The 25,950-nt window shown below is 34.5% G+C and overlaps 1 protein-coding gene across 1 annotated transcript in view; it reads left to right on the forward strand.

Moving 5' to 3' along the window:
• LRP1B (LDL receptor related protein 1B) overlaps positions 1-25,950 on the forward strand; it is a 575,589-nt gene that overhangs the window by 417,519 nt on the left and 132,120 nt on the right. Inside the window, exons 43-49 of the mRNA XM_075152715.1 lie at positions 10,674-10,866; positions 11,341-11,466; positions 17,043-17,171; positions 19,966-20,085; positions 21,130-21,243; positions 21,445-21,594; positions 24,874-24,996. Of these exons, the coding sequence (XP_075008816.1) occupies positions 10,674-10,866; positions 11,341-11,466; positions 17,043-17,171; positions 19,966-20,085; positions 21,130-21,243; positions 21,445-21,594; positions 24,874-24,996 (955 nt within the window). The remainder of the gene's footprint in view (positions 1-10,673; positions 10,867-11,340; positions 11,467-17,042; positions 17,172-19,965; positions 20,086-21,129; positions 21,244-21,444; positions 21,595-24,873; positions 24,997-25,950) is intronic.

The following is a 25,950-nucleotide window of genomic DNA, read 5'->3' on the forward strand; positions in this document are numbered from 1 at the left end:
GTTCCTGGATCACGCCTACCGTTCATATACTGAGCATGATGTCACCTGGTATGGAATACCCCATTGGCCAGCTGGGCTGGCTGTCCTGATTATGTTCCCTCCCGTCTTGTGTACCTAGCTCAGTCAGTAGGCATGGGAGCTGTCCTTGGACTAGGAGGGCACTTAGCAACAACTGAAAACATCGGTGTGTTATCAACATTCTCCTCATACTAAATCCAAAACACAGCACTAGGAAGAAATTTAACCCTATCCCAGCCAAAACTAGGACAACACTTCTGGACCTACAAGTAATTCTCTGTTTACTCAACACATGCCAGTTTCTGGATGACCTTCTGGAGATGCGGACCCTTACCACAAAATCTATTTGCATTGATATTGAGCCTGAAGCATCACTGTCCTAAATGATCTGTATCAGCTTGAAAAAAATGTAGAACTAACTTCAGTAAAAGAGGTAGAGAAATGTTCTGCTTTACACAGGACGATTACAATTTTCCTTTCAGTGTTGAATTTTTCTGAATGCACTAGAATTTCTTTTGTGTAATGCTTAAGTATTACTCTACAAATCTTCTTTTTTTCTTTTCTAACTATCCATTTTCAGATATATTCAACCTCACTCCATTACTCTTTTATCATAACACATTTTGGTCCTTGAGTGCTCTATTAGTTTCAGCGCAAGTAGACCTTTTGCATGGAATATGCTGAAGGCAGTTGATCTGTGCTCACAGTTTTGTTACATGTTTGGCTCTACATTTCTCATATTTCATGAAGTCTTCCTTTCAGGGATTTTGTACCTCCCAAAGTGCATGATAAAATAAATGAAGGGCATGTTCTGGCTTGTATTTTCAATTCCCAGCTCTACAAGATAATGTTTGGTATATCAGCTCACTTTCATATCTATTAGTGTAAAAAAAAAAAAAAAATCCTTCATATACTATATAAAAGCTTTGAAATCTTTTTGCATCTTAAATGACAATTACATGTTTTTCTGGAATCTTATTCAGGAGATGTTACTCCGTAACGTGATGTATTCATCTACATTATTATAATTGTAAATGACAAACTCCTATCCTGAAATAAGGTTCATTGGTCAATTAAAAATGCCTATTTAAAAGACACATGCAACTTTTATTTCTTTCACAAGTAGGAACTTGTGGTAATGCTTTATTGTGTTTGTCTGTAAGTTTATTGCAGATTCAGACATTTATTCTTAAGTTCCTGGAGCTTAATGATGTACATAAATAGTTATATACATGCCATTTTATTCCAGTGATTTGCTTTGCTTAAGTACATTACCATCTCTATCTACTGTTATTTGTCTATGTCACTACTGTTTTTGTCACATTTATTAAGGATAAGGGAAAAATATCTCATTTAGATCATCAAATAATTTTAAAAATAATTTCCTTTATCTTCTATGCTTTCTTCAATTGTCTTCTTAGAAAATACCTCTTTCTAGATTGGATATTCTTTTGTTCCTCTTCTAGTTCAACGGAGATTCTTAAATTCTTTTCTTACACTTTTTTTCAGTTAGAATTTTTTTTTTTCCCTCTTCATTTTGGCTGCATTTCCACTTTCTGATGTATATGTCTGTCTTGTACTGCTGTTTCTTTTCCCTTTTGCTATCATGTTTAGTTTTACTTTCCTGATCCTGTTTTACTTAAGGTTTTGAATATGCTGTCAGTTAAGTACAAGGTAATTAGTAGGTTAAGTGGAAACAGTTTAACTTCATCTATGCACAGGGTATAACAAAATATGCATCACAAACATGAAATAGGAGATGATGCAACTTAGTTGCAGAAACCATTGCTAAAATCCCACCTTTTAATCAGACCTCTGGCTTCCAGTTTACATCAGCAAGACAAACTGGTCATTCAATTTTCTCAGCCATTGAAACTTCTAACCTTCCTAGTATATCGTCTCTTTGTTTGGCTTTCTGTCATTTTAACTCTCCTTCGCCATTTCAGTAAACAAAAAAAGCTCCTGAAAGCAATAAGCTGGGTCCGTCATGCTCTCCTGAAGTCTTTTTGGGACCTCTAGTGTGTTACCTATACAAAGCTATACTACTATTGGTTGTCCTACACCAATACCTGTTTTGGGAGAATCAACTAACTGTTGTCGAAAATACTGATCTGACTTCTCACATGCTATGAGCTTTGAAACAGAGTTATGTGTGTTTCCTGGGTTCTGAAGGCACTTCTCCTGCCATAGTTAGATGGGGATTGTCGTAGCAGAAGAAAAAACCACCGGGCTGCTTCATTCAAATTTGCACTTAAACGGTACTGGCCTCACTAGCAGTGCTTCAGCAGAGTTGCTCATCACCGTGTAGATGCATTCTTACTGATACAAGAACGCCAGAATCCAACCATGAAATTGTATTATTGATCTGGTGAAATAATATTTCCAGGGCAGTTTCTTTTCATCGTTCATGTGCTGTCCAGTTTGACGAGATCTCTGGTTTCTGTAACATTAGGATAATACAAGTAATAATCATTCCAACGTTCTGGTGATCTGAGATTCTTTAGGGTGTTTCAGCAAGGTCCTGCCATCAGCCACCACTCAAAAACAGTTTAAACAGATTACCCTTTTCCTCACTATCTCTGTTTTGTTGCTTTCTAGTTTCTGTCATGTTAACAAAGATAGAAATTGTATAGTAGAACAAGAAATGCTAATGTAATATAATGAATTTTTTTCCAGGGTATAGCAGCTTCTTTCTTCACTCCACTCACCACAATAATCTAGTACAATGAATGGGTAGAAAATAATTTAGCAGTATTGAATTGACTCTTTTAAGTGGATTGTAAGAGTTTATTGATTTTGTCTTAAACTGATATTTTAATACTAGTATTTGGTTGCTGGAGTACTCTTTCAAGTTTGGAAGAATTTTGTTGTTGCTTTTGTTCCTTTTTATTACTTAAAAAATATGCGGGTTTTTTTAAACATTTCTTGTTCTGCTCTGTCAGATCTTCCTGTTTAAAAAACAAAAATGGTAATTGCTTTTTCAATCTCTTCCCCTTTTTTTCTGTTTTTGCTCCTGCCCTTAGTTGGATTTAATATTGTGGCCACAGCTGTTTTTAGCTGCTTAGTGCTTTAATTATAACATTTTGTTCATGAACGCGGAGACTGAGCCAACAGCAAATACAGCTGATTTTATGTTTTGGACTTATGTTTCCAATAAATAGTGAGCTATTTTGATGTTTTTCCTGTAAATAGAAGTCTGGTTATTTTCTAACAACCAGGTTGGAATGTTTTGGTCTCAGTTACGGATTTTGTGGGCCTACAGGTGTGATTTTTTTAAAATCAGTTTTAGAGGTGTCTCCAGTAATTATAACTTTCGTATAATTGCAACCTTCCAGTAATTATAACTTTCAATTTCTAGAATATATGTTTTTATTCTCTTGGAATTCTGTATTTAAGCAATCAAACAAGTTCTGAAGTTGGTGTTCAACTTCTGTTATCTTCAGTAACATTATATCAGATCTATTCTTCAAACTACTAAATGCAGAAATGGAAGTTAAAGGTTTGGCTGTGCATTTATGAAAAACTTGACTTTATGATTGACATCTAAAATTACTTTTCAGACACGTCATTATATTTACTTGTAGTACAAGTAAGATTGAGGACAGCAGAGTAATTTTGGTCAATTCTTGGAAGGTGTTCATGATGACATCAACGTTACATTGGGAAGTGGCTGAATAATTCACTAAGGCAGAATAGAAGTAAGATTGGCCAAGGTAATCAGATCAGAGATAAATCATGCAAAATATTAACAATTAGAAATGTAGAATGTCTAACCCCATTAAAATCACAATGTGCTAAAAAGTCTTAGAAAAGATTCTCACTAAGCTCTGAACATGAGGAGTTACAAAAAGATGCAGGTCCTGAACATGATTCTGAGTTGAAGAATCACATCGCTGTATTCTCTATATACTAATAAATAATCAGATGTGAAAACTAACCCAAAGGAAAATAATGTCGACAAGAAGGCAGATATTTTAATAAGCTTGGATCGTTGTCTAGAAATAAAATAAAATTTAGCCTACTCTCCATAGAGAAATTATTTCATCGATTTCTACTGCTTCCTTGTGATTTTGTTAAAGAGCACCAGAAGCAATAATAGTAGAGAAACAAGAAATTCTAGTAAAAATTGATATTGTTAGCGCAACATGCACAGTTTACCACTTAGACATTTAAGTTCATGATGTTTTGCCTCTGCTATACGCCAGTTTATTGTTAGGTTCTGGGCTTTTTAATCAATTCATTCTTTCTGTGTTTGAAAAGCAGCTAGAATGGTGTGGATAATTTTGGAAATCTTGGTACTAGAAGCAAAGTTGTGGTGGATTTCTTAATTTTCTCTGTTCAGCAGTATAAATATATTAGTTGTAGTGGGAATTTTCTGTTCTTGATTCTTTTCTCTTGCAAATCTGAGCAAAAAGAATCTTTGTTTCTCAACTTTATAACTGTCCATGTTTCCCGTTAACATTTGTCTGAAGAAGTCCAGAACCAATATGAAGAGTGAAATATCCCCCCTGCTTAATTACTTGTTTTTCTAGGGAGTTCACTCCATTGATGTTGATGAGTTGCTTTCTTTAAGTAGTTCTGTAAAGTAATGCTAAGATCGAACCTAAAGAAAGTGATTCCCTAACCAATGCAATAAAATCCTTTGATCCATGTGAGCTAGGCAGCGGTTGACACAGATCCAACAGTGTTGGTTTGGGACTGTTTGTTGAAATATCTTGATGTCCAGTGTTGGTAGCCTGGTAGAAATTAACTGAAAGAAGGAATTAATGAAAAGATAAAAATAATCTTTAAGGCTATGGAGAATAAGATTATTTATAATACCTCAGGATCCCACAAAAGGAGGTTGACGTGGTTTAACCCCAGCCAGCAACTAAGCACCACACAGCCGCTCACTCCCCCTGCCCCCGGTGGGATAGGGGAGAGAATCGGCAGGGTAAAAGTGAGAAAACTCATGGATTGAGATAAAGTCAGTTTAATAGGGAAAGCAAAAGCCGCGCATGCAAGCAAAGCAGAACAAGCAATTCATTCACTGCTTCCCATGGGCAGGCAGGTGTTCAGCCATCTCCAGGAAAACAGGGCTCCATCACGCGTAACGGTGACTTGGGAAGACAAATGCCATCACTCCGAACGTCCCCCCCTTCCTTCTTCTTCCAGCTTTGTATACTGAGCATGACATCATATGGTACGGAATACCCCGTTGACCAGTTGAGTTAGCTGTCCTGGCTATGCTCCCTCTCAGCTTTTTGTGCACCTGGCAGAGCATGGGAAGCTGAAAAGTCCTTGACTAAGTAAACACTGCTTAGCAACAACTAAAACATCAGTGTGTTATCACCATTATTTTCATACTAAATCCAAAACACAGCGGTATACCAACTACTAGGAAAAAAATTACTCTACCCCAGCTGAAATCAGGACAGAGGTTGAAATAAATGTAACATTAGATGAAATTTGTCATCGTCATTTATGATGTTGAAAATAAATGTTGTGTAATACGCAGGTAGTTGGAAAGAACCTAGTTAATATAGTCATAATCTACAGAGATGTATACTTTCCATTTGAATGGCAATGAAAAGTAGAGGCCTGTTATAAATGGTTGCTTAATATATCATTCAGTTGAACTGCAAATCTAAGTAACAGCTGGAACACTGCAAATTCAGCATTATGGTTTGGTTTTCAGTGTCTTAAATGTTCATTTCTAGCATGGAGAAACAAAAATTAATTCTTGAAGAGGAAGCACTTCTGATTTTGTTACATCTCACTTGGACAATTCTATGGAAACAGGATCTTACTGTTCTTGGTAAATGTGATATTCTAGTACATCCTTTGTATCCTTTGCTATGTGATTGCAATTCAAGTTATTCTGAAGGTATTTTTGAAAGATACAATAAATGAAAAGAAAATCCATGCATTAAAGGTATGATGATGAAAATATGGTCTTTATTCAGACCAATCAACAAAAAGCATGATTATTTTTAGTAGGGTATAGCAGTGATTGGCACTGTCCTTCCACAAAACCCAACTTAAAACTAGACTAGAAATTCTTTTAATTTTTTTTGTGGCAACAGGAATGAGGAATTGGTAAACTCAGAAGTGTTCTCTTCAGCACCAAATTTCTTTCTTTTTCTGGCTTTTACCTGCCCCCCCACTTTTCCCCTGCCAATTGTTTTTTTCTGGTTAACATAAGTTTTTTGTCCTAGTAACACCACAGTGTTGGAAGGGCAGAATTTGGATACTCCAGATTAAGGCTGATAGATTTGTTTATCCAGCAAGAGGTAGCATTTTTTCTTTTTATTAAAGCAACCACATAAATAACAAGCAAAACAAGAAGTCTGATCTAAGTGTATGTTTTTTAGGTGGCTAAATCAAATACATAAAAGTTATGACTTAGATTTTTTTTTTTTTCCCCCTGGCTGTGCAACTGGTTTCCCTGTGTCACAGTCTCATATAATTTTTTTTTCATAGATTCCTTGTTTATACTCTTTTAAAAACAATATTCATAATTCAATAATAAATATGGCATACTATTTTATGTCTTTCATTTGAAAGACTGAAATACATTAGCTTATTTTCGATTAATGTGTTCTGTATAAGTCAGTTCTGTCAGACTGAGTTTTCTCATATTCATCTAATGTTATTTATTTTTAGATTACTGATACTGCTTTATACTTGTATAATGATTTTATTATGCAATTGACTTTAAATTGTCATTAATTTTAATCTTTTTAAATGTAGTTTTCTATACTAGCTTTGTCATTCTGTTATAGACCTCTAAGTAGATTTGGGTATCTTTAGAAGAGTAAAGAGCCCTTAGAAAACTTTTAAAAGCTTTATTGGATGACACTGTTCATTTATTAAGCATTTTGAAAGAGAAGTATTATTAGTAAGCCATTCATTAGAGTTAAAATACTTAAAAGCAACTCGTATTTTAAGCTGATGCATTAACTTTATGCACACATCTTTAAAGAAAACCTTTCTATAAAAGTTAAGCATTGTCATGGTAAGAATTGTTATGAATCTAATTATTACTGACAATCTAATAAGAGTTTTGTATAAAACATTCAAATTATAGTATTCTGGCACGAATTCTTGTCTATCTGACATGTCTACCTGACTGGCTCCTCCCCTTTTTCAATCATGTTTTTGTAGAGAAACTGCTACACATACCTCAAATTTAGAGCAGCTATATGTTAAAACAAAAGCTGTCTGGAGAACTTAAAAACTCAGAACTTAAAAAAGAAAGGATCATAGTTAAAATTAAATTACCCTGATACTTGTGACATTCGTCCCCCAGCCCCCAGTCTCCTTATCTCTTTGCAGGAAGCAGAGAAAGCTTTTCATCTGTTATTCAGAGCTCAAAGGACAAGCTGTAACTGAATGTTGGTATCATTTAGTATTAAAACACGTGATGTACTATTGGATGTGTCTGACTTCACTGGTTCATGCGGAAGGGTTGGTAGGGATGTCTTATTCAGGTTTTAAAACTGTACATATATTGTTGCAATTTTTGGTATCAATTTAGACTTACGATAAAATATGTCAAGACAGGGTCTTTATATGATTGATTTTGTTCCATACTGTTAAAAACCCTGTTTAAAAACTTGTTACTGTAAAAAAAAAAAAAAAATCTGTTCAGTTCAAATCTTTGTAATGCAGAATGGCAATGCATTGCTTTTTTCAATGTGTGCGCGTTCATTCAGTACCACATTTCCCTCTTCTGTGATCAAAAACATTGCTAATGACCATAATTATTCTTACTTTTTTTCTGTGGTACAGGGTGCTTTTTGGCAAAAAGACCTTTGTGGAAAAGGTCTTAAGCATTTATACAGTACTGCAATAGTTTGTGGGAGTGCATGAATGTGGCCTTTGTGAATTAAATTTCTGTGACATTGTGATCCATGTCATGCTTGACTAAATTTGATGGTTGAGGTTGTACCTTCTAGTTCTCTTTACCTGTATATTGTCTGCACATGGTAAAAGGTTATTCCATGTATGGTACACTGTGTAACATGGATGGTCAGTTTCTTATGGAATTGTGTCCTTTTTTCCTCTGACTTAGCATACACAATGGCTCTCCGATTCCAGCACACTTTATGCAACCTCATTTGAACAACAGGTAGCATATACTGCAGTTTTACGATTGTGGATTAACTGGGCATTATGTTTGTGTTGATATTGTGCTTCCAGATGAGATACGTAAAGAGGTTTTTGCCTGTATTCTTGTAAGTGGGAGCAGTGCTTTGGGTCATTTGCTGCTACCCAGCCACTACTTTATATAAAATTTGCTATAAGTTGATTATCTTGGAGTTTTTACAGTTTGAAAACATCATTTTTCTTACGGTTGAATGGTGATCACTGATTCTGCCTTGGCTTGCTTCTGTGTTATGTATTTGGGTATGTGCATTCCCTGAAAGACTGCGGCGGTCGTCTTATGTCTTGATCCAAAGCTTATAAGGTTACTGTCAATAACTCAGAGGAATAAATCTGCAAAGTGCTGTATTGGCTTCCATCATTATTTTTGTTAGAGACGAGCAATCAGCAAGAAAAAAGGAAGCAGGAAGTAGAAGGCAGACCCTTTTGTGCTTCCTACCCCTCCTGGGCCAGCCAGATGGGGCCACCCAAGGAGGATTTCAATAAGGTCACAGTGTAAGAATCTGAATTTTTGTTACATGATCCTGCTGGTGAATCTGGAGATATCTTTGTCCAGAGCTGCAGACACTGCTGGGAAAATGAACGTGCAAGTTGTATAGAATACAAGATTTAGAAACATAGGTGACTTAAAACAAGTTTGATACACAGCAAATTTGGTTGACACTGAATCCTCAGGACTTAATTTTGATTTAGCAGGTAACCAAAGGATGAACAGGCTTTTAAAGACGACTTTCATTTTCAGTTACTTCTAATCATGCAGGAGTGCTATCAAGATTTAAAAAACAAAACAAAAAAAAATTGTCAGTCATTTTCAGCATTATTGTATAAACTAGAATGTTAAAGGGACTGTAAGGTTGGCCAAAAGCTGGCAGAAATAGGAACTCTTCCTCTTGGATGCTGAAATAAAACTGGTGTCCTTGGATAGTGCTGTGACATAATAGAGGAGACCTTGGTGAAACGCTATGAGCATTAGTGAACAAATGTTCCTGGATGTTAGCTATTGGGACCTTTTATTTGGATCTCAAATCTCCCAAGGTTGAACAACAATGATCAGTTCTGCAATTAATTTACATTCCTTTGTTACAATTTAAGAAAAATTTTGATGGTGTTACAGAACACAGAACGCTGAACAGAGTAGTGCCTTCCTTGGCATTGGTTGTGACAATAAAATCCTTCAAATTGGGACAGTTTCACATTATCATGGAGAACTTATTATATGAGGTTGCAAAATCTGCATGGCCAGATTTTGAACAGATCTTTCAGAAACATATATGATTGTTTTTTTTTTTTCTGAAATGTGTCTGAATATGAATAGCATAGGCTTTTAAGAGTGTATGATGAAAAGTGTTTTACAGTAAATGTGCACAATTGCAGAAGAGATCTTTTTGCCATTAATACATTCGCATCTATCTTTTAATACTTTTAATTTTGAAAAAAGATTAGTTAGAGAAAAGTTGTCCTCCTGGGACATTTATCACTGGAAAAAGTCTTTGCTGGAATAAAGGATTTGCTGGTCAAACCTTCTTACAAATAAGCAGAAATATATAATGTGCATAGTGGTGCAGAATTTGTTATAATTACCTGATTAATAAGTAATTTTGACACTATATCTGTATAGGTGAATTTAAACATGGCCAGGAATGCTCCTGTGCACTGAATACAATTATTTATGTTAGCAAATTGTTGAAATGTCCACGTGTCTCAACTTTGCCTGTGCAAAGAGCTAATACCCTTTCCAAACAGTTCTTGGGAGTAGTTTGGCACTGAGTCAGTCCAAGGACATTCCCAAAGGCATTTTGCAAGCCGCTGTTTTGGAAGCTGTTCACTGCCTGCCCTGGGCAGGGAACTGGCAGAGGTGTGAACAAACCGCCACTGAAGCATTACTTGGTATTGAATACCGCAGAGTTAGGGCACCTTCTTAATCTCCCAGGCATAGCTGTAGTGAACTGCAATTCGTATTTTCTTGCTACGTTTTAAACTGATAATTAGTATGGTGACTGAGGAGATTTTTTTTAATTGGAAAACACAAAACTTTTATTGTCTTGGGTTCAAGTTTCTAATGTGATCGTAGTGGTGAACGCTTTTCAGTTCTGAAACATGCTTCTGGCGTCGATTCATAAAGACTCGGAATTTTTAGACTTTCAGCCATGCTACAGTACCTCTTTTTCTCTGTTCTGTTCGGGCTATTAAGCAGGCAGTGTGCTGCATAGGTATTTTTACAAGCATATTTAGATAAACTTTACAAGCACATTTAGATTACTTAAGGAACAGATTCCTGGATTTCTGAAGTTTGGACATATTGAGAAATAAGAAGTTAACCCTTGTAGCATCCTTTTAACACATTTTAAGTGCTGTTATCTCATTTTTCCAGGTGCTGTAAGTATAGAAGAATTAAGTGTTTTGTCTAAAACTATAAAGTGATGTGAGTCACAGTTTGCACTTTTAAAACTTCTTATTCAGAGACAACATTCCTTCTCATGCTTCTCTTCTGTACTTACGTATTCTAGGTAATTGTCAAATCTGGACCAGGTACCTTTCTCAGCCTGGCTGTTTATGATGATTATATCTTCTGGTCAGATGGAGTGAGGAGAGCTATTCTGCGTTCTAGTAAATATACAGGAGGAGATACAAAAGTTCTTCGTTCTGATATCCCACATCAGCCGATGGGCATTATTGCTGTTGCCAATGATACTAACAGTTGTAAGTTATAAAGCAAGAGACACTATTTTGTTAATTCCAGTATCATTCATTTCAAGAATTTTACTTAGTTTTAACCAAGTTAAAACATTTCATGGTGTTTCATAAATTGTTTTTGTTGTAGGAACTGTTAACAAAAGATAGGATATAACCTCTTCCCCAAGTAAATAAATATTATTGAATGACCATTTTCTGCCATGGACGTTGTGCTCATTTGATAGCAGTTAAATCATTTCCTGTCAAATATCAGCAGTTTTGAACGTTGTGGGGTTTTTAAATTATTATATTCAAGGTAACTCCGTTTGTTTATCTTTAGTATGCTAGCATCTGAGGCACACTGGCATTTTTATCTGACTGATTAAACTTGAATCAATTGCCCATGAATCTGAGATATGGTGATCTTTGCTCTCTCAAAGGCATTGGCCATTGAAGCAAATTTAATAAAACAGACTCCATCTTTTATCCTTTGTTTTTCAGGTGAGTTATCTCCTTGTGCACAAATGAATGGAGGTTGTCATGATTTATGCCTTCTGACTCCTGACGGACGAGTGAACTGTTCATGTCGAGGGGATAGAATACTGGTAGATGATAACAGATGTGTGAGTAAGTAATACTAGCTGACACAATGCTTTTTTATGCTGTGATGCAGTTGGCTATCATAAGCAAAGACAGTTGCCCAAGCCATTAATTTTATTGCTTCTATATACTGTAAAAATTGATCTGGCAATTCAGCACATACCAGGCTTTTAACTATTTTATGTCTTATGAGTGGGGGGTTAAAAAGCATTAATACTTATACTCTCCTTAAATTCCAGTTTGGGTAGTTGTGTTCTATTGAACATTTCCTATTTGCAATTTGTTTCTATTGAGTACAGATATTTTCATTTCATGTCCTTAGATATATGAAATAATTGTAACTTATTAACCAGCTATTGTATTTAATCATGTAGAATTGGTGTTTTAGTAATTTGGGAATGTATCCCTTTAAGTTGGCAGATTCCTTAGAGACTGGTTTTGTTGGAGAATATTCTGTGTTACACTGTTCTTAAGTTCTTCTCTTCTCACATCTTCCCATACTTCCTCTGAACCCGTATGTCTCAGCACATGATAAAGAAAATATGAGGAAACTATTTTTTCATAGTTCAGAAATGGTTCAGAATATATGGTCATCCATTGCAGCTTCTTTAGATCACACTGTCCCTGCGCAGAATTGATGTTTACGAACATGGAAGCATGTGCTGGTAATTTGGAAGGATGTGATATGTATACACATTCTGCACTCTTCTGGCTTTTGTAATAATTTGGAGAAAATCTCTGTCACTTTGCTAATGCTGTGCCTTAGCAGGAGTGAATTAACTGGAAAACTTTGGGTTGTTTCCCCAGGGATGACCCACATTCATAATGTGGAACATGACTTTGTGCTTCTCCCCTCAACAAGTGCGGCTGGCTGGATTTGGAATGGAGGGAAAGCTGAGGGGGAACCATGCAGTTCCTTATGTCTTTGTTAATGTCACTGTATTGTAGCTCTTCTGTCACAGTTAGAGACCCCTTCCAAATTCCGGTGGTTTATTGGACCTTTACCTCTGTGGGGCAGAAATCCCAACTCTTAGATCAAGTTCTCCATTTCCATATCTGTCTGCCAAGTATGTCTGTTCTGCTGCTTCAGTTTCGTAGCTCTGACCCACCTGCTTTCTCTAAATCATTTTTTTTTTATCCTAACAGTAGAGAGACACTATAACATTCAAGAAAAAATATATTTCAGCTTTGTATATGATTTAGCAAGATTTACCATCCTGGTAGAAGCTTAGACAGTTTACCTGCTTCAGACTCTACTGTGACAGACTGTTGCTCCTGAACAGCCTAACAAGTGGCTTCTCTTCTACTGATACAGAGTCACTTTTAAAATGCTGGTCTGTATATGCAGAGCTGTGTTGGTGTGGGATATTAAGAGATATAGTCCTTCATTGATATACCTGTACTGGTTATTTTGCAAACCTACTCCTTTGCTAATAGAGCTTATTTTGGTCATGCCACTGATATTTTTCATACTACCATGATATTAGGCTTTCCTGGTACATCTGAGTCAATAGTTATTTTCATATCAGTATTTTCATAACAGGAAAGAATACTGTTGTTTAATGATCAGTTGAAGAAGACCAAGAAGTGTGCATCTAAGGACAGGCTTACTCTCCCTCCCACCATATGCCTTTCATCAGCAATAACAGTTGTGTAACTGAATGGTGACTTAACTAACTTGCTTGACTCGCAATCGGGATTTTTTGGTTTTAGACCTAGTTTTAGTTGGATCAGTGAGCAGAGCTCGTTCAACTTGACACTGCAAGATCACCAGAGCCGCTAAAGAGAATTAATGAGAACAGAAGACTGTGATGAGGGAAAGGGTAGAATTACACCTTTAAGTATCAGTGTGATTTTAAATTGGCTTAAGGCATCCTTACCGTTACGTAGCTTTGTGAGAAGCCTGTGATTAGTTTTATGCCATACCAAGCTAATTGCTTGGTTATTGTATTTAAGATTTTAATCCTAAGATTTCTTTTTTCATGTTTATTTTGGATTCATAGCTTTGCCTCTTGCTTAATTTCCTAAAATATTGCTATTAAATGAAATCAGATGCATACATTAATTATGCAGATAATCAGTATAATCATACATTGCTGATTGTAATCAGCAATTGTCCCAATATGTCCCAAACAAATACATGAATTCCTACAGTTTTGTTCTGCACTTTAAAACACTTCGTAGCTCACCTTCCACCTTTATCTCACACATACACGTTGTTAGTTGTTAACTAAGTCTTTACATAGTGCATTATAAGGTCACTGAGACTTCACAGAAAGACCTGGTTTTGTAATTAAATACATGGAAGTATGAGGATTAAAACTGTTATCCTTCACAACAGGGAATATACAGCTGATCTAGAGTCAAGATGCAGTAGTAAAGTAGTGTACAACTAACCTGTATTACATTTACAGCTCTTATTCAAAAACTGCTTTAATTATGTATAATTGAGATATAATGAATTTTACAGATGATTTGCAGTGATAAAGTTTTCAATTTAAACTATAACACTGTTTCAGAGTAGCAGACTTTTAGTCTAGTAACAGAATCCAGTGATCAATTGACATTGTGTGGACAGGTATCTGATTGTTAATGGTTCAAAGATATTAATTAAGACTTTACTACTTTACAGAAAGATATTTTCCGCTACAGCCAAATGTTTCTGCTTCCTGCAGATGGAATATTACTACCAGGCTTATATAATCAAGTTATTTCACCCTCCCACACTGTCAGATTTTATTGATTTTGATCATTCAAGCGACCTCTTGGAGCTGGAAAATTTCCTTAAGTTCCATTGCCTACCAGTTTGCACTTGGTCTTGTGGGTCATGTCCGTCACTTGCTCTCCCAGCATTCTCCCATCCCTTTACCCATGAGATAGAGTATGGTAAAGTACAGGAATTGCTGGAGACTTGGAATTAACTGCCTCCACCTTCTCTGAATCTGGCAAGGAATTTTTCCTTCATTGCTAGGCTGTCAAGAGCCTAATGGGTTTTTTTACTTCCTCACAGCAGGGCAGAAACCTCATTCGCTGATAAAGAAGACAGGATCAAATTGTAGCAGATTAAAAGTTTTTCAATGCTTGGTTAAGGTATTTATATCATAAACATTTCAGTTTCCTAGATTAATTAGAATCAGAGAAAATACAAGAAAGAGTTGGAATTCTTAATGTCTGGAACAGTACGAAGACAAATCTTTCACTGATCTTTGTTTTACCTTCATTAAATGCAATAGACTTTATTTCATGTAATTTTAACTCATTGCATGAATGCAATAAAAGACCTGGTTTGTTTGGAGGTGGGAGAGAAAGATGGCTGCTGGCATCCCAAAGAGGTTGGAAAAAAACACATGATGAAAAACATAACTGCTGTTATGGAAGTAAGATACTGCTTTCTTAGTAATAGTTATGATTTTAAAATATCAATCATAAATACTACTGAGAGAGATAAAACTATCTGCAGGCACCCATTGGGTCTGTCTAGGGCTATATCAGATGAGTTACTGAAGTTGAACCTTAATTAAAGCACTTTGTCTCACCTGTTTCTTTACCTTGTCAAGGCAGTGATCAGCAGTGGAAGTGAAAGAGGTTCAGCAGATAAATTCATAGGTCTGATAATTTATTTTATAATATTATATAGCATTTATATTTTCAAAAAGCATTACAAATCTTAAAATTGCTATTAGGTAAAACAGTGTTTAAATCCTCATCTAGACCATGATCTAAATTACTTTGTAGAATGTTTGCAGGAAATGTTGATCTGAGTTATTAGTTAAAAAAAAAAAAAAAAAAAAGAAAGACTTAGACATTAAATGTTGGGGTTGACTAGCACAGGAAGGATGGAAACAAGACAGACTTTATAATTTAGCTGTGAGATCAGAAGTTTCTTCCTTCATATCACAATTGAAAGGGATACTCAATAAAATTGAAAGTTAGCAATTCCAATTGATAAAAGGAATTAACTGCCTTTTCAAAGTGTAATTAGACTATATTAACCAGTCAAGATTCTTAAGACAAAGCTTCAGTAAAATTCAAAGAGGGATTGGATGATTATATGGGTAATAAGACTACCTAGACTACTTGTTTCTAGTCAAATAAACTGTTTTGGAAGATGTTAAAGTGCTTTGTTTCTGAAAGTTGGGGTTTGAAGCAATCTCTACGAGGGTTTTCAGTTAGACTTTAACTGAGGGCAGATTATACTATATATACATTTTGATTTTTTTTTTCCCCCATCTTTCTCTAAAGGCTGCAGTCTAAGATGCTGAGCTAGATGAACTACAAATGTAATTGAGAATGACTTTTCCTAACATCTAAGTTCTTACAATGCTAAAAAATGGGGGGGAAAAAAGAGAGAAGAACAAATGCTGCGATAAACTTTATTAGCATTTAAACGACTGTATAAATCATATTCAAGATCAGATCTCAGCTTGTCCAGAATCTATATTTTCAGCACTTCTTTTATATTTTTCTTCATGTTTGAATCAAATCAAGAAATGTTTTCAATTTATATTGGCTTGACTTTTGCATATAGCGGACATGAGTTCTTCCTGAATTGATGCTGAAGTAATTACAATGGAAACAAGAAAAAAAAGCATAATAATTGGGTATCATTTCCCTATTCTTCCTCTTGAATTGTCCTGTATACTTCTCCTTTCTCTTAAGTTTGATATTTTGTTTAGAACCATACACGTGAAGTAAATGTACTATCACGAAGTTCATGACCAAATTGTTCTGTGTAAATTTTGGGATAGTATTTTAGTTTCTAATTGAACTGACAGAAAATCTATATGCAAGAGAAAGCAGCAGTCAAAATTTTAAATGTACATCTTGTTCTCTTCTGAAATAAATAGATAAAACATCCACTCTGAGAAGGCGAGAACACAAAAAATTTACATGTCTACCAATGATTTTTTTGTGAATAAAAAGAAATAGGCAAAGTACAAATCACAGGTTTTCTTCATTGGGTGTTAGGCTATACCTTCAACATCGGATGTAGTACATTGATGCTGGTACCTGTGTACACACTGAGCAGCAGCACAGTGCCACAAAACAGAGTTGAGAGTTCAAATTACCTGCTAGGTAATGGTGAGGGTTACTTCTTGCTTTTGGATGTATTATGTTGAAGGGGTTTTTTTAAACATCTATTAAGAAACGGTTGTATACAAGCTGGGGCTTTTGGAGAGACGTGTGGGTAGAGGATAGCTGAGCACAGTAGTTACAATGTCATCATCTTATTAGAATCGCTGCCTTTAAGTTGCTTCACTACATGTTCCTTCATGGATATTTGGCTATGTATTTTTGTTTTTTACAGACCCTCTCTTACCTTGGTTTGGAGTTCACTCCAACATAAAATTTCTGAAAATTGTTTGCTATTTTGATATCTGTCCTCAATCCTGTGTAATATCAACAAATTTACAGAGAAGTATGTCAGTCTTGCAGGCCACCACTCTGTAGAAGCTTTTAAGTTCTGATGCCATGGTGGGGTTTTTTTATACTTAGGTTTTCAAAAACTGTGTAGGAGATACTTTAAATGCAGCCAACATTTTTCTCATTTTCACTAAGTGTAAAAGCTATTAAAAATTACATGTTAATATGTTTTATTTTAGCTAAAAATTCCACTTGCAACATTTATTCTGAGTTTGAATGTGGAAATGGTGAATGCATTGATTATCAGCTGACTTGTGATGGCATTGCTCATTGTAAGGACAAGTCTGATGAGAAACTTTTCTACTGCGGTAAGTATTTCCAGACGTTTCACCCTCACATTCTTATTTTAGTTATACATGCTTATATTGGTTCCTCTGTGACTTTTCTACTTATTCATACCAACTGCTTCCCAAGATGCACAAGAAGAAAATGCCAACTCGCATATTAAGAAAACCCTGACATTGTAAGGATAGAATTACTTATACTTGAATATATTTTCCTCGCAAACTTTCCTCATATTAGCTGACTTATATTTTTAAAAAGCATCTCAAATGTTCTCATATTTCTGTCTCTAAAACAAAAATAAGGAAAACCTCAACTAGCTCCTCTTTAAAAGATGAAAAATTCAGTATTTTCAGCTTTAATTTAGCAATTTTGATTTACTTTTCCGTATTTAATAAGATTTTCCCTGATTGTGAATAGAAAACACCAAAATAGACGTATTATAAAATACAAAAATGACTGTGTTATAGAATCTTTCCACTCAATTTTCTGTTTAAGTTTATAATATCATTATTCTTCCCACCAATCAGTCTGCATCTTGCAACAAGTTAGACACAAGGGTGTCTGCTCTTTGCTTTCATATTTTTCCCAAGGGATTCTATCCTTTTTTTTTTTCCCTAATAGTCACTAACTGAATCAATTCCAGCTTTTTTGTGTCCAACTGATTTTGCCTGCTGCAATGTCTAAAACACTACGGTTCAAATAATTTTCCTAAATCACTGAGTCACCTTAGTGAATTCATATATCCTGCATGTTAAGTGAAATCTCCGTGTTACCTGTGTGCCTGTAACTCTTGGCCTTTATCTTGTTCTGTATATTCTTATCACAGCCTTGGTATCTCTTCCATTTCCCATATGAACAATTTCATGTCATTTCAAACCCACCCATTATGTTTATACCTGCCACCTCTATAGTTTTATGAAAAAGTCTGCTTTAATTCCTGGAGTTCACCTCTGCCATTTTAATAGAATCATAGAGTATCTCAAGTTGGAAGGGACCCATAAGGCTCACTGAGTCCAATTCCAAGGTTGATACTGGAATAATAGCCAAGGTTGATACTGGAAAAAAAGAAATGGAATAGCTTTCTTCTTTTTTCTTTTTCCTTGCAAAAATGAACACTAACAATCTGAGTATAATAACCGATTCTATGTAATTTTTTTTCTTCTTTCATCTTCAATTTGTGGCCTGTTAGCTTTCAGACTTCTCTGCGATAATTGCTTTGATCATGTCATGTAAAACTAATAGCAACATTCCATCAGATCATCTACATATAAATAAGTAAGGAAATTTGTTTGTCTGAATCTGAAAAAAAAAGAAAACACATCAGACAAGGAAATAAGAATCTGGAATATACAAAACTAGTTACTAGGGGGAAAGGCCCTTGAATTACAAGTGACAGCTTCAAATCACTGAAAAGTAAATGACTAATGTCTGTGAATTCCTTCTTAGGTTTCCTTACTAAGTATGTGTAATTTCTTCTTAGGCTTCCTTACTAAGTATGTGTAAATATTTGTATTTATGTATGCACCTTGCTTAGACGTAAGAAGTAATTAAAAAAAAAAACACAACCATCTCCTCTCTCCAAAAAAAAAAAAAACAAAACCAAAAAACCAAAACCAACACCACCACCAAAAAACCCAGTCAGCTGTATTTTCATATGGATTAAACCTCTCTGCCTCTACTATTCATTTTAGTCATTTATTTCATTCACAATTCATGGAAGAAAGATTAAGATCTCATATAGTTACTTTTACTTTGTGAGGAGAGGAGAGTAGGTTGAAGGAATAGAGAGAAAGTCATCTAGGAATAAACAAGGAAGTTGTAGCTGGTGAGGAATCTCAAAATACTCTTTCTTGTCATTCCAGAGAAGTTGTCTTATATGTCACTATAGGTTTAAGGTCTACTGAGCTGCTAAAACTATTTTATACTTTATTCTACAATACTGAAAAAATATAAATGCAAGATCCAACAATTTGTCTTTCCATCAATTTGCCACATAATTTTATAAAGGACATTATATTAACTTGTAGTGTGACAGTGTACATTTTGCCTGATCTAAATCAACTGTACCAAACTTTTTGCTACACATTGGAAAAAGCAGGAAGAACTGTGATTCTGTCATACACTAGGACATATACAGTATGTTGTTTTCTGAATCTGATAAAATAAAGGATGCTGGACTCATTATTATTGATTAACTAATATCTAATGAACTTTATTTATTTATTATTGTGGCATGACTTCTACAATGGTTAAGGCTTTAGTAAATAATTTCGGAATTTTCAAACATATCAACATATGTAAAATTCATACATTGTTCAATAGTGTACCTACTTGAGCAGTACACTTGCAGTATTGGTATTCGGAAATCCAGAAACTTTTCTGCTAATATTTTTTGTTATTTTACTCTCCATTTATTCCTAATTTGGTTTAGGGCAAATTTGGTATGTTTCATTCTATATAATAGAATTACTGATGCTATATGCAAACATTGTCACGTCTGACAAAAGTTTGTCTAAACAAATGCATTTAAAGCACATGGGCTTTTTATACGGTGAGATAATGAAAATTAGGCTTTCTTTTCCATTTTTTGTCATTCTTTTGTTCTTTCTCATTGTGGTTTTGTTTATTATTCTTTATCTGTTTATCAGTCCAAGTTCTTCTGCTGGACAATAAATGAACAATTTCTGAAGTTTTGTAGCTTCAAATGGATTTTCATTTAAAATGTTTTTCTGGTATGTTTGTCTGGTTTTAATGTAAGGCTATTTTTATTATATATCAAGTGTCTAAATGAAATTGTGCTTGTACTTAACTTCCCAGAAAATAGAGGCTGTCGGAAGGGTTTCAAGCCATGTTCTAATCGTCGCTGTGTTTCAAGTAACAAAGTCTGTGATGGTGCAAATGACTGTGGTGACAACTCTGATGAATTTGACTGTAAAGGTAAATGACAGTTACTTCCAAGGTGATTTCAGAATCTTGCTCTGAAAATGCTTAGTATGTAAATAGAAGTAGCTAGAAAATGCATATAACTTTATTGGAATTACAGGTGCTGGGTTTTGTTTTGTTAGAATTCAAAACCAAGCAGGTACACACTGGTATGTTTGAGAGAGTGTATGTTGGGATTGATATGAAGACCGATTTTGGTTTACACCTACAGTCCTCTAGAAGGAGAGTGGTTTTGGCTATGGAAAACTCAGAAAATGCAGTTGCTGCTTCTTCTGTGAAGCAATAAATGAGAGAGTATCTCTACCAGAGACGGAAAGGTTGAAAGATGGGCAATTTCTTTTCTGCATCTGCTGCACTATTTCTTCTTTGAAGTAGCTAATATTCCATTTCTTTGCTTCTCAGATGCATGGCAATGTCTGTGTCCTTTGCAAAACTTACCAGAATCATTCTTCTTTTTATATCGGAATTGTTTTTCTTTTTATGCCTTAAAACATGAATATTTATATCTGTGCATCAGCCAATGAATAAAGACTAGCTAGCAGACAACACAAATCCTTAGTTACAATTCAGAAAGATTGGAGGGGAAATTATTCCACAATATATAGCTAAAACCTATGTAGCTGTAGTGACTAGCATTTTTTTGAAAGCACTGCATGGTTTTTAATCATTTAGCTGAATATGAGTAGAGAGAAGAGCATACAGGCGAAAACCCCAACCTGGTGTTACATGAAAGAAATCTGAGATTCATAGATGGTCCTGAAAGTGCTTCTTCCTTCCTCACATGGTGATTATCTCAAATTGAGTTGAATTACCTAGAGAGAGACTTTTAGCTTAAAAAAAAAAATTTTAAAATTAGAAACTTATGCTTTCAAGTTTATTAGGCCCTATATTTCTATTGAATTTTTAGTTATGGAAGGTATAGTGTGTTCTGAACGCCTTATCCTAAAATGCAGAAGATTTAAACACAATACATATAATATGCATCTGAAGAGTCTGTTTAGTACACAAATTTACATCTTTTATAACCATATGTTGTAGATTCAACGTGTGCTTCAACAGAATTCCATTGTGCAGATGGGATTTGCATTGGTAAATCAGCACAGTGCAACCAGATCATTGATTGCGCAGATGCTTCAGATGAAAAGAACTGTAGTAAGTTTGTGTTTGTCGGTGCTCATCGTAGCATCTGTTCCATGATTATTCCTTGTTATAAAGCAGTTAATTCATAGTCATTACTAGTTGGATACCAATAGCTGCATGGTCTATGCAAAGTCAAGATAAACCTGAAAACCAAACTATAAGGCTCTCAACCTGTATTAGGTGTGATAATAGTGATTTACTGTCTCTTTCCAGATAATACAAACTGTGCTTACTTCTATAAACTTGGAATAAAATCTTCAGGATTTATTAGCTGTAATTCGACTTCAATTTGTATACTGCCAGAATGGATATGTGATGGATCTAATGACTGTGGAGATTATACAGATGAACTAAAATGCCCAGGTAACTGTGAAAAAGAAAGAAGAAAAAAATAATTTGCTTTTTTTGAAGAATATATTCCTACATTTCTGGTTCTTTTTTCTAATTGTGTTGTTGCGAAATGTTTACTCAGTCAGTACTGTTTTATTTAATACAGAGATTAATATAATGCTGAATGCAGTTTTTTTCACCAATCTTTATTTTGTGTTTCATTAGATTATGCAAATTGTTACAAATTACTAATGCATTTCTCTGAAGAAAACTGTAATGTCTGGCTTTCTATTTCCTCAAGGTTAGGTCTGTCATTAATCATTTTTATTTAAGTAAAACATCAGCCATTAAAATGCCAAGCTCATCAAGCTTCAGCACAATCACTTGGGAACTTTTATTAGATACTACTTTAGTGGATGATATTTCTTTTCTTGTTTACTTTTTTAACTTTCTCTTTTATTTTGTTGTGGTACTTTGGGTAAGCTGCCAGAGTAGAATCCAGGATTTTTGCTTTTGTGATTGTTCTGGTCTTCAGCCAGTACAAAGAGATCATGTACACTTGGGTCCCAGTCCCAGGGCTGAGATTGTAGGCTTCCAGAAAAGGAAGACGTATTTACAGCTGGAGATTGTGTTACTTTTCTAGGTTTTCCCTGTCTTTTTCTGCTCTCCTATGTGAAAGACATTACACCCTTATGACATGTAGGAAAAAAAAAATCCTAAACTTAGTGTCTTGGAAAATGAATCATATGAAAAACTTATTAAAATAGAGATGGGCAAAGAACCAGTAACAACAAGAACAACTGAGGTAAATATCTTACATGGAAAAAAACAAGAAGTAAACTTACTTGACATTTTAAAGTCTTATTTTTTCAACTTCTCATCTGTCAGATTTTCGTGAGAAGGCAGAATACTAACACATTAGAAACATACGTGTTCAAGGTATATGCATATGTAAATTTGAAAGAAAGCCTCTACTTTCATGAGACTTTATGATGCAATTTTTATCAAAATGACTGGAGTAAGTGTTAATGAACTTCAGAAGTTAACATAAAGTTTTTAATGTTCAAATAGTTTTGCCCTCTGAGTGCCTTCTGTATCTAGTAGCAATGGAGGGAAAGATCACTCATGCAGGAGTGTACTTTTGTGGAAGTCTCTTCTGCAGTCTTGAGAAACGCTCATTATCTCATAATCACGGTTTTAGCATCTGCTTTCTATTATTTCATAGGTTAATATTAAGTAAAATATTTATTTATAGGCATGTTTACATAAATGATAAACTGATTTTAGAATGAGAATACTTTAATGAACACAGCTTTATTGATACATATTTGTAGGATTAGTCCCATCCTATGAAATTCTGATCAAACTGAAGACAGTGCACTAGCAAAAAAACTCTGGGGATGTCAAGCCTGTATCTCATCTCCTGCACCTTGAGCTTTTATACAAAAATCTATAGAATTAAAAACTAGTAGTGTTTTTTGCTCATAGTATTCCTATTACTATCATCTTGCAGAACCTCACTCATTCTTTTAATTTCTGGTGTACATGTATTCCGGTTTATAGCTATTCTTACGCTGAGAAGGACCTTGTAGTCCTTCAGTAATCATATCTTTACTCTTTACTTGCGATGGCAAATAAGCCAAGGCATTTTGGAATTCCTGCTTTCAAGACAGGGATATCTGTCTGTGTCATCTTAGTCATCTCAACCTGCATCTCTCTTGAATATACCAAACCAGTATGCAGGATATCAGATGAATTCTTACTTTTGCCTTGTATCAGTGAAAATACATTTTAAATTTTTGTTTATGGTTTTTTTCATAATTAACTCATGCTAGATTCAAATTGGCTTCCTGTGACCAATACCTCTCTCTCTCTTCTCAGAATTATTATTTAGTAAAAATAAATATTTACTAATTAATAAATATTATTAAATAATAAAAGTAAAACTTTTGATTTTATGTTGTTAATTACCATCCAGTTTTTGCCAGACTAGTAATTAACATCATCTGATTATTCCCATTTAATATTCTGTTTTTCTGTGTGATGAGCCCATTGTGTCACCAAAAGCTTCTCTTAGAATTCTCATATATTTTGTGCCAATTTTGTTGATGAAAATATTACCAGGATCCAGAAGGAACCTAGTACTTCAGTACTAACGTCAAGCGACCTGACATTAAGAACTTTCATCCACCCTATAAGCCAGATGCATATTAAATTATAGTTTTCATTCTAATCTCCATATTCTCCAGATTATCTAATTAAATTCTTTAGAATTTGCTGTATATAATGCTTCATTGAGCTCAAAATAGCTTAGATTTACTGTATTTCCTTTGTCTATAGGGGTTTTTTTCCATACCAAAGAAGATTTTGAGGGCAGTGTGCTATAGCTTCATGTCGTGGTTTAACTAATGTTGCATAAGTAAACTAACATTGCGTTTTATTCCATTGTCCATTTATTTGTATTACTTTATTCTGTCTTTCAAATGTGTGCCAAAAAGTTCCATCATTTTAATGGACTAATTGCCTGGATCATTCCCCCCTTTACTTGGAAGCAATACCATTCCAATTCAACCTACATGTGATTTCCTGTGCCATTTCATTCAAAACTGACCAACTTTGGAACGTTAAGTTTTCGAGTGTTGTTTCTATCATGAATATGATAATTCCCATTAACAGTCTTTGTTCAGTGTCATTGTTCTTAAAGAAAATTAAGGCAAAACATTCATTTAGGGGTGGCTATACTTAGACAATCTTTAATATCTACCCAGTCATCATAGACATCCCACTTCTTTCTTTTTTTTTCTTTTCTATTCATACAGCTGTAGAAGCTGTAGAAGCCATAAATATGATAACTTTTAACTTTCTTTTTAAGAGGAGGGAGGGGAACAAAACCAGTGTCGATAGCCCCAATACATTAAAGGAGTAATAGAAACCTTGGCAGAGAGCTTCAGTGATGTCCAGTGCTTGGAACTAATGTACGCTTGGGTTTTCCCAGGCAAAGACCTTGCTTGAGATTTTGAAAATAACCTGTACCACTCATTAGACTAATATTTGTGCTTACGTCATGAAACTAAATATATGGTCTGATTCTTCTCTAAATAAATGAAGTATTTCAGCTCCCTAAACTACTTAGCTATCACTATTTTCTAATTTGTATGAACACAATTAAATAATATAAATAGTATTTTTTTAGCATTTTTAGATATAAACACGTCGTTGTGCATTAGAATTCAGAAATTTAGCAGAAATGTGTTAGGCTCCTAATCATACTAGTAGAGACCATTTTACATTACATTCTTTATTTTATCACAGTTCAAAACAAACCCACATGTGAAGAAAATTATTTTGGTTGTCCTAGTGGAAGATGTATTCTGACCACCTGGCTTTGTGATGGGCAGAAAGACTGTGAGGATGGAGTAGATGAATTGCACTGTGGTGAGCATTTTATCTTATTTGTATTTCTGTAATCACTAATGCACTTTGAAAACAGAACAAAGTGTGCATTTATATCTCAGAGATTGAATCCAGAGCTATATAAAAAGGTCTTTAATACTAAATTTTCAGATTCAACTCTCTAATACTTCATGCTGCCAATATTTTAAACCCTATCTCATGCCAGAATGAAAGCCCTATCAATTTTTTTTTTCTCCTGAAGATATATTTGTATACAGACTTTCTATTGCTTTAATATATAACAATTTACTAATTCTTCATAATTCCTCATTAGGACAGTTTTATAGTTCTAATCAATTCGTATCAATGTTGTGTGACCCCAACAGGAAGTAACTAAAATAGACCTTTATGACATAAAAATAGACATTTCTTTGCAGCAGAAGCCATACAGGTATAATTATTTAAAGTAACAACAGAAGTGATGTGAATAAAATACAGCATAAACTGTGAACCAAGTTAAGGGTCCGTTCTGTCTCAGATCTTTTAAGATTCTTAAACACTATCTAACTGAGGAGCAATGCAGACTGGTTTTGCTCATAGTGAAAGCTGGTCTTTTAACTTAAATTTGTATAGATTACCTGAACGGATTATTTCTATAATTAAATTGTAGCAGAACAGCAAAAGCAGTATCAAATTTTCCTATTCTCCATTTAAATAAAATGTGAAATTTGTTTTGGTTTTTTGTTTTGTTTTGGTTTTTTTTTTTTTTGCTTTACCACTTAACGTGACTGAAAGTTATATATTAGTCTTCATGACCCAGTTTCCATTAACATGCTTCCATGTTTGTTTTGCAGTTTACATTGTATATACACATCTTATAACTTCAAAATTAGGGACTGCTGTGCACTATGAAAATCAGAAGGTTTTGTGTTGTGTCAGTGTTTGTTTTCAGGTTTTATTACATATACATAGTTATATGCAATATTGTAAAACCTA

This window comes from Calonectris borealis, chromosome 6 (assembly GCF_964195595.1).
Source record: "Calonectris borealis chromosome 6, bCalBor7.hap1.2, whole genome shotgun sequence".
In the NCBI taxonomy this organism is placed as follows: domain Eukaryota; kingdom Metazoa; phylum Chordata; class Aves; order Procellariiformes; family Procellariidae; genus Calonectris; species Calonectris borealis.